This window comes from Chiloscyllium punctatum, chromosome 32, assembly GCF_047496795.1.
Source record: "Chiloscyllium punctatum isolate Juve2018m chromosome 32, sChiPun1.3, whole genome shotgun sequence".
NCBI lineage: Eukaryota > Metazoa > Chordata > Chondrichthyes > Orectolobiformes > Hemiscylliidae > Chiloscyllium > Chiloscyllium punctatum.
In genome coordinates this window covers 72,069,585-72,082,761 of record NC_092770.1, presented here as the reverse complement: position 1 = coordinate 72,082,761, position 13,177 = coordinate 72,069,585, and the positions used below count along the sequence as shown (strand labels likewise).

General features: G+C 38.6%; 1 protein-coding gene across 1 annotated transcript; it reads right to left on the bottom strand.

Annotated features, from left to right (window-relative positions):
• Nucleotides 1-215: 215 nt before the first annotated feature.
• On the bottom strand, nucleotides 216-12,400 carry LOC140458270 (leiomodin-2-like). The gene is made up of 3 exons (XM_072552672.1): nucleotides 11,953-12,400; nucleotides 4,522-5,919; nucleotides 216-2,651 (listed from the first exon to the last, which is right to left on the bottom strand). Exons 1-3 carry the CDS (start codon nucleotides 12,226-12,228, stop codon nucleotides 2,625-2,627), a joined length of 1,701 nt encoding a protein of 566 aa, XP_072408773.1. The 5' UTR covers nucleotides 12,229-12,400; the 3' UTR covers nucleotides 216-2,624.
• Between the last annotated feature and the right edge of the window lie 777 nt (nucleotides 12,401-13,177).

Genomic DNA, 13,177 nt, shown 5'->3' with positions numbered 1-13,177 from the left:
TTATCTCACTTGCACTATGCTGTTGTCTCAAAGCTCATGTCATTTAAGATGTTAGTCATTCTGGCCATCAAAGATTTCAATTATGTAGTGACAATCACATGCTCTCACTTTCACAAGCTTTATATCAGAAATAAAGTGAGAATAGACCAGGAATACCATGCAGTGAATAAAGTACAATTTATGGAAAATTCACACAAGTTTACATGAATGACAAGATCAAACTACCCCATAAAATCACTGAGAAATAGAAACTTTGAATGTTCTGTTAAACATTAACCAATGACAAGTGTGATAAATGGGTTGGAAAAACCAGATACTGAGGTGGAAAATGTGGATCAAGAGATCAGGCAGTGATGACATCTATCAGAACTCAACAAATTATACATCAGCCCGCAAGAATGGTCTACATTGCTTTTTCTCCATAGCTTCATTTTATTTGAATTTTGAGTTTGCTATAGGTTAATTATTTAGTCATGTTTGGTATTTTGTTTATTTTTGAAAGGGCTTGTCTTTAAGACTTATGATTATAATGAATTAAATTCTGCACCTGAGAATTCCAACTGAGAATTCCCTCTTTTGTATTATTTGGAGGAGGGAGGTGAAAAGAAGAATGTAAACTAAGACTGACTATACTAGATACAGATTACTCTTATCATAAAGACCTTACTATTCAAAGTGTCTTTTTACCACAAACGTAGTGATGGAGTTGTGTCTTCGGCAAAGGTTTTATGTAAAGTTAAGTCAAGTGGGCTTTTTCCTCCATACTCCAAAGGACAATTCCTGCTTCTCAACATAAATAATGATGCACTTAACTGAAGGTGATCTTCTGTGCCTCAGCAGTTTGAAGAGAAAGACAAGCAGGAGAAATGGCTGCAGCATTTCTTTGTACCATTGAGACAGTTCATAACAGAATGAAGCTACAATGAGTTCCATGATGTTAATGCAATTATTATTAATACAGTGTATGTTTTAAATCTTCAATTCCCTGAATAGGTGGAGACTATCTACTCAGTTTGTTCCAGCAGTTTTGTGCTGCACAAGATTTAGAGAAACCCAACAAAACAGCAGGTAGAGAAAGAGATCCATCATCGGCCGGGAGCAGACTGAAGTACTGACTTGCAACCGAAAGAAATACTGCTGTAATCAGCAAGAGCTATCTATTCTGGTTTTAAGTTCCATTAATTTTGTTAGTAGCAAATATATGACAAAAACCCAAATTGACTGTAGTCAAAGGAGTGGTTGATAGCACAATTATATGCACAATACATAGTTTCTTTTGAAATTTGAATTGTACACAATACAATTAAAGTGAGCTATTGTTTCAACTTAAAATTATACTCATTCCTTTTTTTCCTGATTTGCCCCTACCTCTGTCCAAGTAACTGGCTAAAAGGACAATGAGAGAAAGCATCGACTTGCAATAGTCCAGTTAAGAACATAAGAACTAGGAGCAGGAGAAGCTCCACCTGGCTCCTTGAGCCTGCTCCGTCATTCAATAAGATCATGGCTGATCTTTCCATGGATTCAGCTCCACTTACCTGCCCACTTACTGTAACCCTTAATTTCTTTACTGTTCAAAAATCTATCTTTGCCTTAAAAACATTTAATGTGGCAACCTCAACTGTGTCCCCGGGCAGGGAATTCCACAGATTCACAACCATTTGGGTGAAGAAATTCCTCTTCAACTCAGTCCTAAACTTGCTCCCCCTTATTTTGAGGCTAAGCCCCCTAGTTCTAGTTTCACCCACCAGTACAAACAACACCCCTGCTTCTATTTTATCTGTTCCTTACATAATTTTAACCCCAGATCTGTCACAAGCTAGTTACCAACTGTTGAAATTACACTACTTGCGTAACAAGCAAACGAAGTTGCCCTGCAGCAGTTCTTCCTGGTTTAACAAAATAAGTTTTTGTCACATGATTCTTAGGTCTGTCGTCCTCCATATCCCAGCACAGTCGGATAAACTACCAGCACTCACTGTGCACATGAAGAAAAGCTATTTACATTAGACACCCAAAGATTAGCAAAGTTTACAGATAAAACCACCATATATTAGGAATGACAAACCTTGCAAAATGTCAATGGCACATCACAAATAGGCATTATTATTGGCCGGAGATACCTTTATTACTGTTTAATAATATCAAAGGCATGAAAATGGATTTTAAATTATGCATTTCTTGTTCATCAGGAAGTTACTCTACAGAAAACAGAAGCTTGAACTAGCTATACAACAGGATTAAAAGTTATAAAAATCTAAAAGTCATTGATGTACTTTACATAATTTAATTCTTTAAATCAATTTCCAAAACATTTTTCCTTATTTAACACTTAACAGTATAAGAAAATTGTCTACTTAAATAGAAAATCCATCTGTTTACATATTTACATATAAATACATATTATCCTATGATAGGCATTCTTTAATTTAAGACGCTAAAGAAAGAACTCAATGTCTAATTCACACACTAGAATACTCAGCACTTGCACATTTGAAAGTGCTCAAAATGCTTTTGAGTAGACCTAGTTTTCATTTTATAACAGTGGTTATTCAGTTGCTTGCAAGACCCATTGTTGAACTGATTTGGATTATTCTTTCTTGACAAAGAAATAAATGATGAATTCATCGAAGATATTCTGGAAGTTCAACCTGAAAAAAGGTTTAATGTTTTAATATTTATATACCATTAATATTTTCAGTAAAATACACATGACTCATTCTATATTATTTACTTTGGACCATATACATTCAGTAAATTCATTATAACCACAGTATAATATTTCTAATTAGATTAGATTAGATTCCCTACAGTGTGGAAACAGGTTCTTCAGCCCAATCAGTCCACACCGACCCTCCAAAGAGTAATCCACCCAGACCCATTTCCCTTTGACTAACACACCTAGCACTATGAGCAATTTAGCATGGCCAATTCACCTGACCTGCACATCTTTGAACTCTGGGAGGAAACCGGAGCACCCGGAGGAAACCCTCGCAGTCACGGGGAGAATGTGCAAACTCCACACAGACATTCCCCAAAAGGTGGAATCAAACCTAGAACCCTGGCGCTATGAGGCAGCAGTGCTAACCACTGAGCCACTGTGCTGCCCCCAAAGTTATTTTGTGAATAATCTGGATGCATTGACCAAAGCAGACATAGGAATTGTGGATATGGAAAACAAACAGATGCGGAATATGATGCTTTTGGCAGCCTAAGGCTGAGGCATGGTCTTGTGATAACAGTGTACCAAGCAATTCATACAAATGCAATTATACTATCATTACTAACATGCAAGTGGAATTTCAATCCTTAACTGTGTTGTTAATCTATCACATATATCTGGTTAGGTAGCATGTGTATTTCTTAAGACATTTTGATTGTCTTTATTTCTGATTAAAGTTTTATTTGCTTGGCATGGACTGAGTTCATTCACCTGTCAGTTAAGTCATAACAAGATTGTCCTTGCAATGTAAATTTGGTGACTTTGCTTAAAGCCACAGCATCAGATAACCTTATCCTGATCAGTTGACATGAATACTTAAGTGTTTTTCCGCCTGTGCCTACAATAAAGTGTTAACTGGCTGTAGAATTTGGTGACAATTATTTGGTTAAATAAACACATTCAGGCCTATGGCACAAATGATAATATTGAGGAAGCAAATAACTCTCTGTTGTCATCACAAGTTCAACTTGGCACTAGTGAGACCATATCTGGAATACTGTGAATAGTTCTGGTCCCCTTATTTAAGGAAAGACATACTGGCAGCCCAGGGAAGGTGCACGAGATAAATTCTTGGTATGGACAGATTTTCTTATGAGGAGAGATTAAATAGATTGGGCTTCTGCGTATTGAAGTTTAGAAGAATTAGAGAAGACCTTAATGAAACATATAAGAATATTAGAGAAATAGATTGGGTGGATTTGGAGAGGTTACTGCCCCTGTGGGACAGTCTTGGACCAAAGAGCATAATCTCAGAATTTGTGGTCAACCATTTAAGACAGAGATGAGGAGTTTTATTTCTCTGAGGCTAGTTAACCTGTAGAATTGTTTACCACAGAGAGCTGTTGAGGCTGGGTCGTAAGTATATTCACGATTGAGATACACAGATTTTTAAATCAGTAAGGGAACCAAGAGTTGTGGGGATAAGGTAGGAAAGTTGAGTTGAGGATTATCAATTCAGCCTTGATCTCTTTGAATAACCAAACTGGCTCAATAAGCTAAAGGACCTATTTTTGCTCCTACATCTTATGGTCTAATCTAGTTTATTATACATTACAGTAAGTGATTACTTGATATTATCTCTACATTGTATTACCTCATCTTAAAAATTTAAAGGTCCATCTACAATGATGTTAGAAGCATGAGCTTCTATTCTGTATAATTATACCATAAATACAATTAACACCTCATCCCTATAGGAAACATGTGCTGAATTTTTAACTATGAAAGCACAAAAGGTCCATGATAAAAATTTGCAAAATAATTGTCTAAGATTTTTCATTATTTTCCTTGTAACTTACAGGTCTTAGCTGCTTTACACTGCTTGAGCGGATAGCTGCCATTAGTTCATCATGGAATGTCCTCTGAGGAGTTACTGGCCTTGACCCATTCTCTGACCTTTGGTCTGAAATTGGTCTTAAAGATTTTTTGAGATCCTTTAAAATGTGGTCTTCTTTATTCGTCTTCTTATTTTTACCTTTGCTTTTCCTGACTTTGGCATTTTGCTGGACATTCTGTGATTTCATCTTGGACAACTCTTGAAGCTTAATGGCTTCAGCTATATTTCTACTTGGGATCGATTGTATTGGTAATGGAGGCGGTGGTGGTGGCTGAGGAATTACAAGCTTCTCTGGAAGAGGAGGAGGAGGAGGAGGAGGAGGAGGGGGTGGTGGAGGTGGAACAGGAGATTTCTGAGAATTTATTTTTTTGACTACTTTAGGAGATGACCAGGGTGAGCTCTTTGGAGAAGCACGTGGAGAGGATCTTGGTGAGTCCCTCTGCAAAGCAAATGTTCTTCGGTTTGTTGGTTCCACAATGCCAAGCATTTTGTCCATTTCCTGCTGTTGCTTTTGCTCCTGGAGACGTTTTTGCCTCAGTTTGTCCAGGTTTCTGGTTAGGATACTAGTCATTGCCATCCGTGGTCCTGCCAGTTCAAAATGATAGCCTAATTTCATAAGGTTTTCATTATTTTTAAGAAGATTGGCTATTTCCATTTCAACCTGTCCTCCACATATATGCCTTTGATTATGGAATCTTAGTTCTGTTAATACATTATTATACTGTATGGCTCTAATGATAGCCAAGATTCCTTTGCCTGAGATATAGTTTGAGTCAATATTAAGATTGGTGATGCTTCTGTTAACTTGTAACATATCAGCTAGTGCACATGCTACATGGTCATCAGCATGAGTGTTGGCCAAACTCAAAATTTTGACAACTGTATTATATTTCAGAGCTTCTGCAATGAGTGTAAATGTTGCAACAGTTATGTTCTCAATATTATTCAGATTGATTTCTGTTTTCTCCGGGTCATTGTTCTTAATGCTCTCAAGAATGTCATCAATAAATGCTGCATTTCCACTTGGTGAGCTAGCAGTTGCTTTGAGATTTGGATCATCTTCTGTCAATTTCCCTTTGTTATGCTGCAAAATATGGTTTTGCATTGACTGATTATTAATATGCCCATTACATGAGTGTGGTTCAGCCTGTCCATTTTTGCTTACTGATCTGTTGTCTAAAGATTTGTCATCATCATCTTCTTCCTCTTTCTCTTCCTCTGTTATATCGTCTTCATCCTCCTCTTCTGTTTCTTCTGATGTGCATTCATCTATGTCTACTTCGACCTCTGATTGACCCCCTTCACTTTCAGTTTCACAGTCTTCTTCAGTATTTCCTTTCTGAGCTTCATTGCTTTGTGCCTGAAATTAACATTGATCAATAAATACCAGAAATAGCAAAGTATGCACACTGCTTCAGCCAAGCTATGTATTGCAATTGAGAATTAAAGTGACATGCTACCCTTTCCCTCTCCCCCCTTAGTATACATTTCTAAATGTTCCAAACATTTCTAATGGCTGTTTCATAAGATGGAACGTGAGTATTGCTGAAAAAAAGGGCATATTTTGGCTAGATGTTTCATTTTGCACTAATCAGGACAATTCACAAGAATACCAATTTAAAAAGAAAACAATATTTTGTATTATGTGAGAAGAAAGTTGATTGGTTAGCATGTACACTGTTTCAAAGAGGTGTTGCTCTGTGAAGAATGTAGCAGTTAGATGAAAACTGATAGGACATACATTTGTGCCAGTTTTGACTCAAATAGGAGGTAGTATCTTTTTCTCAGTAATATACAAATTATTTAAAACTCTTCTTTGTTTTTGGTATAAATAGTTGTTTGTGAAGTCAGAAGAACATATTGTTTACATGTAATCATAGAGTCAGAGAGATGTACAGTATGGAAACAGACCCTTTGGTCTAACTCGTCAATGCCGACCAGTTATCCTTACCTACTCTAGTCCCACTTGCCAGTACTTGATCCATATCCCTTTAAACCTTTCCTAGTTATTTACCAATCCAGATGTCTTTTAAATGTTGCAATTGTACCAGCCTATACCACTTCCTCTGATAGCTCATTCCATGCATGCACTATGTGACAAAGTTGATCCTTAGATCTCTTTATACCTTTCCCCTCCCACCCTAAACCTATGCCCTCTAGTTCTGGACTCCCTCACCACAGGGAAAAGATCTTATCTATTCACACTATCCATGCCCCTCATGATTTTATATACCTCTATAAGGTCACCCCTCAGCCTTCAACACCCTGGAAAAACAGCCCCAGCCTATGCAGCCTCTACATATAACTCAAATGCTCCAACCCAGGCAACATCCTTGTAAATCTTTTCCGAACCCTTTCAAGTTTCACACCATCCTTCCAATAGGAGGGAGACCAGAATTGCACATAATATTCGAAACATGGCTTAACCAATGTCCTGTACATGACCTCCCAACTCCTATACTCAATGTACTGGCAAATAAAGGAAATCATAACAAATGCCTTCTTCATTATCCTATCTACCTGTGCCTCCACTTTCAAGGAACTATGAACCTGCACTCCAAGGTCTCTTTGTTCAGTGACACTCTCCAGGACCTTACCATTAAGTGTATAAGTGTTGCTCTGATTTGCCTTTCCAAAATGCAGCACCTCATATTTATCTAAATTAAACTCCATCTGCCTGTCCCCATTGGCCCATCTGATCAAGATCCCATTGTAATGAGTTAACCTTCTTCGCTGTCCACTACACCTCTAATGTTGATGTCATCTGCAAACTTACTAACTATACCTCTTATGCTCACATCCAAATCATTTACATAAATGATGAAAAGTAGTGGACCCAGCACCGATCCTTGTGGCACTCCACTGGTCACAGGCCTCCAGTCTGAAAGGCAGCCCTTCACCATCACCCTCATGTCTGTTACCTTCGAGCCACTTCTGCATCCAAATGGCTAGTTCTCCCTGTATTTTATGAGATCCAACCTTGCTAACCAGTGTCCCATGGGGAACTTTGTTGAATGCCTTACTGAAGGCCATATAGATCACATCCATTGCTCTTCCCTCATCAATCCTCTTCATCACTTCTTCAATAAACTCAATCAAGTTTGTGAGACATGTTTTCCCACGCACAAAGCCACATTGACTATCTCTACTAAGTCCTTGCCTTTCCAAATACATGAAAATGGTGTCCCTCAGGATTCCCTGATACAACTTGCCCACCATTGATGTCAGGCTCACCAGTCTATAGTTCCCTGGCTTGTCCTTACTACCCTTCCTTAAACAGTGGCACCACCTTAGCCAACCTCCAGTCTTCCAGCACCTCACCTGTGACTATCGATGATACAAGTATCTCAGCAAAGGTCCCAGAAATCACTTCCCTAACTTCCCCACAGAGTTTTAGGGTACACCTGATCAGGTCCTGGGGATTTATCCACCTTTATGCATTTAAAGACATCCAGCACCTCCTCCTCTGTTATATGGATATTTTTCAAGATGTCACCATCTATTTCTCTACATTCTATATCTTCCATGTCCTTTTCCACTGTAAACACTGATGCAAAATACTCGTTTAGTATCTGCCCCATCTCTTGCAGTTCCACACAAAGGTTGCCTTGCTGATTTTTGAGGGGCCCTATTCTCTACCTAGTTACCCTTTTGTCTTTAATGTGTTTATAGAATCCCTTTGGATTCTCCTTAACCCTAATAACTAAAGCTGTCTCATGTCCCTTTTTTTGCCCTCCTGATTTTCCTCTTAAGTATACTCCTATTGTTTTTATACTCTTCTAAGTATTCACTCGATCCCTGCTGTCTATACATGACATATACTTCCTTCTTTTTCTTTACCAAAACCTCAATTACAGAAAGAACTGTTCTCAGCTACACTTACAGTCAGAATGATATAATGGACTGCACAGGGTTAATGAAGGATTCCTTTGAACAGTTTTGGATGAATGCCCAGGATAAGACAGAGGATTAAATAATTCTCAAGTTACCAATAATGTACTGTAGGATTGCTAGAGACTTGAATAGACTAAGGAATCTTAAAACAGGTTGACTTACTAACCCTAACATCTATGGAAGCACAAACAAATGGGTGCTGAATTCTTCAAACTCCTTGACAGTATCTTGAATGATTTATTGGAATTGAGAATTAGGGGACACCAATATAGTGACAAAGAAAAAAACAAATCAATGTTTCAGACCCATTAATTTGACTTCAGTTTTAGGCAAAATACTAGAAGCGATGGAAACCATGAGTACCTTGACAGTGTAAGTATTGCTAAGGAGTGCCAATATGACTCTGAGTTGGACTGGACAACAAGTAGCCAATTTGTGCAGTGACTGGAAATTTACTGTAAACATCCAAAAGAGGTTGGGATGAGATTCTGAGTGAGGGCACCGTAGTGTTTAGAAGGTAACTGGGCATTGCTAGGTGTGTCTTGCAGCCACTGCAAGCTCCTGAAACCTTGGCGTTTGACTCTGGTTTGTAAGAAGTCTTCTTTTTTTCTCCTGAAATTAGCATGAGTTTTAAATTCTTTTTCAGCCACTCAGGAGGTTTGGAAGGCAGTTGGGGATCATGGCATGCAAAAGATACAGAATGATCTTTTGTAGTCCTTTGGAACATTGGACTTAGAAGGAGCACAAGGCCATTCAGTCCTGTGAACCTGCTCTGCCATTCAATGAGATTCTGGCTGATCTTTTCTGCTGTCCACTGTAGCCCCTGGCTCTCTTGTTTATCAAAATTCTCTTGATTTCTGCCTTGAGTAAATTATATGAACAGCCTCCATGCTCATTTCCATTTTATTCTTAAATTGTGCCCCCTTATTCCAGTTTCCCATATTAGAGGAAACATTGTCCTGCTTATGCACACCATCAAGTCCCATAGACATTGTCTATGGTTTGCCTCATTATTCTAAACCCCAACAGGTATAGGCCCAACCTGTTCAAACTTCCTTCATTCCAGGACTAAAATCTAACAGAGGTTTTCAGAACTACTTCTAAAGTAATCCTTTTTTCAAATACGGAGACCAAATCTTACCAAGAATATCAAGGTACTGTAAAAGATCCCTACTTTTAGATTTCTTTTATTCTTTCATAGGACATCACTGGCTGGCCACCATTTTATTGCCTGTCCCTAGTTGCTCTTGAGAACGTGGTGCTGAATTGACACCTTGAATCTCTGGAATTTTGACCCAGCGACAGTGAAGAAATGGTGATATATTTCCATATTAGGATGTTGAGTGGCTTGAGGGGGAACTTGCAGGTGATTGTGTTCCCATGTATCTGCTGCCATTGTCTTTCTAGATGGAAGTGCTCACAGGCTTGGAAGGTGCATTTTAAAGATCTTTGTGAATTTCCAATTCCTTTGCAATTGGCACCAACATTCCACTTGCCTTCCTAATCAGTTGCTGTAACTTCTCATGATTCTGCATATTTGCTTCCATTTAAATAGCATACTGTTTTTGTACTTTTCCTGACAAAATGGACAAATTCACGTTTTCCCACATTATATGCAATCTGCCAAATTTTTGTCCACTTAACCGATTTACATCCCTTTTCAGACTCTGTATCTCCTCTTGACAACTTACCTTCCTATCTATTTTGGTTTATTGGCAAACATTGCTACCTTACATCAATCTTTTCAGTCAGTGATGTAGATTGTTAATGGTTGAGACCCCAAACTCTGATTCCTACTGCACTCCAATAGTTACAGTTTGGGAACCAAACAAATACCTATTTGTTACTATTCTCTTCTTCCAGTCAGGCAACCAATCCTTTATCTACGCTATCCCCACATCAAGTGGCCTTTTTGGGATGGCCTTTTGGAAATCCAAGTACAGCACACATACACATTGCCCTTTATCCACCTTGCTTGTTACTTCCTCAAAAAATTGAAAGTAAATATAATTTCCCTTTCACAAAAAACATGGTTTACTGTGCCTGATCACATTATGATTTTCTATGTATCTTGCTGTAACACCCTTAGTAATGGATTTTTAGCATTTCTGTATGACAGGTGTTAGGCTATCTTGTCTATAGTTTCCTGATTTCAATCTCCCTCCTTTGTTTTGTGTTGGATATTACATTTCTGGCCTCATTTTACACTATTAGAACAGTTAGGTTTGGTGCCATCAATATCAAGACTTTACATAGGAGTAAGATTTTTTTTTCCTCCACAAACTCATTCCTATTAAAGGCATTTTAGAAAAATGGGGTAAGTGGATATGGTGCAATGATCAGTTGCAAAAAGCAAACACCAAATTGAAACTTGCAACATAGCACTCAGCTAATGTTTCTTGCCTTCATGTGAGCAAATTCATCATTACACAATAAAGTCTAACAATTGTGATTATTGCAAAGGTTTCTATGTTCACATGAATCAGTAATATATATTCAGATGTACAAATGAGGTCAAAGATCTTATCATCTGTCATGAAACACAGCTGACCAATTCATGGCTCCACACTCTAGAATTGCAAGTGAGGATCTCCAAGTTCATTTTCCTTTTGTCTGTTCATCATTCCTCAATGTTTCTGCATAAATTATAAAAAAGTTATTATGCTGTTGTTTGTTAATAGAACATGTTTCCCCCAATGACCTGGTGGATTCTTTAGGCAGTTAACACTTGTCATTGGAAATGATGGCAGGGATTAGTTGATGGAACATTACCTTATAAAGAAATAACAAAACATACACAAAAACATTCTCAGTGCTTTACCAGGAAGGGGAAGGAAAGGTGAAGCCCTAGAGCCAGCTGGTTCAAAAGTTGAGTTTTTACAAGCTTTAAAAGGAAGATCAATTTGAATTTTCTGCACATTTAACATTTTCATGGTCAGAAGTTCACGAAATGTCCCAAAAGTCCCAAAAGCTTAATGAGGCAAATTACAGAAGGATGCTGTCCTCCAACTATTACATGTTTCAGTTTCTTTCTACTTTTTGACTTGAGGCTGTGCAATTTTCAAAAAGTCTAAAGTTGTTGAGTTGTTTAATTGGAGTTTACATCAACTGATAACAAGGAACTGGGATGAAGGATCTTTACAGGATAAACAAAACTGGCAGAGCGTCAGCAACTAGAGAAGACGGATTTAAGATAATTGACAAAATAAGTTTGGGTGAAATGTGGATTTTTTTCCAATATTGTGGCGTTAATGATCTGGAATCTAGTGTCTGAAAGGCCGGTGGAAACTGATTCAAAAGCACTTGCAGTAGGAAATGAGATATAATAAAAACGAAAAGAGATTGTTTACAAGACACGGAACAGAGAACTACGACTAAGTTGAAAAATCTCTACAAGAGGCACGATGCGCCAAATACCTTCTGTTTGTTTTATAGGAATCTAGATTTGGGGAAAAGACTGTGTTCTGTCATGATGTCAAGTTCTGGATTAAGCACTCACTTGGTTTAGTTCGGCCGAAAGTCTCTCGTTTTCTAACAGTTTCTGTGTTTCGTGTTCCCAGTACGCCATCAAAGCCTCTCTGCTGAACGTTCCTTGAGGGGTTTTATCTGTTTGGTCTTTCTGCCGGAGCCCAATGGGTACAAATCTGTCCGGTTCCATATCCTCCAACTCCATCTCCAGCTCCTTTAGCTCATCCGAGGTCAGAGAAGCAAGGATTTCATCCTCGTCTATGTCCTCGTACTTTTGCAGTTCTTTCCTGTAACCGAACTGCGACATGTCAATAAACCGCCGAGCTGTCTGAAGACGAAAACTGAAAGGAAAAGTTTTATTTTCTCTCTTTTCCGACTAACCAGCGTGGGCTGCGCTCGGTGAGATGGGTCTCCGGGCGATTGCAGGTAACTTTTAAAGAGGCTGCTGAGGTCGTCATGTGCTCGCTGTTCTAACAATGTATGAACGCATGTTCCATTTTCAGCAACAGACGTCACCAGAGACAGTTCAAATGAAAGTACCATCCTTCCCAGACACCTCATTCCATGACAGCAGGGGCTCCCAGTCCAGCATTCTTATCCCCCTGCTCACCAAATCCAAAGGCTACAGCTCCCAGACACCTGAGACACAGCAACAACTCCCTGAAGCATTCTCACTCCGTCACCCACTCACTCCAAGCTCCCATTAAAAAAAACAGCTCAGAAAATCCCCTACCGATTGCTCCTATTAATAGTCCTACTTTTAGTTTTTCTACAAAACGGTGTGGAGGGGGAAAAAAAGCTTCTGTACGGTTCTAGAGAAATTACTAAACTGGATTCCCACCAAAAACGAACAAAGTGCGAGGTTTTAAAATTAGTTTAAAGACGTTTGGGGGAGGAACAGTGGCTAGGGTTACATGGAGCGAAGTGGAGATTTTGAAAAGACGTGACAAAAAAAATCAACTATGTCAATCCACATACAATAGGAAATTGACCGAGTCAGATGTTACCAGCGCAGCTATGTGGACATACTGTACATTGCAATCACACTATTTATAGGCACGGTACGTTACACTCCACCCGTTTAGAGATTCCGTTATCTTCACACGAGTGCTATTTTATAAAATCGACAGTCTTTCTGTTGCATTACTGCCCCAATCACATTTTGCAGGCTTTTAAATGAATGAAGAATATAATGGGAAGAGTTGATCATGGAACACCTCGACTCTGTTCTGACCACGGATGACCGTTCATCTTTA

What these genes read in the sequence shown, in the direction of transcription:
- LOC140458270 (XM_072552672.1), bottom strand. Translation starts at nt 12,228, where the DNA reads ATGTCGCAGTTCGGTTACAGGAAAGAACTGCAAAAGTACGAGGACATA. An exon ending in TTTCGGCCGAACTAAACCAA is followed by an intron (nt 5,920 to 11,952) that starts GTGAGTGCTTAA and finishes TGTTAATTTCAG; the next exon opens with GCACAAAGCAATGAAGCTCA. An exon ending in GTGTAAAGCAGCTAAGACCT is followed by an intron (nt 2,652 to 4,521) that starts GTAAGTTACAAG and finishes ACCTTTTTTCAG; the next exon opens with GTTGAACTTCCAGAATATCT.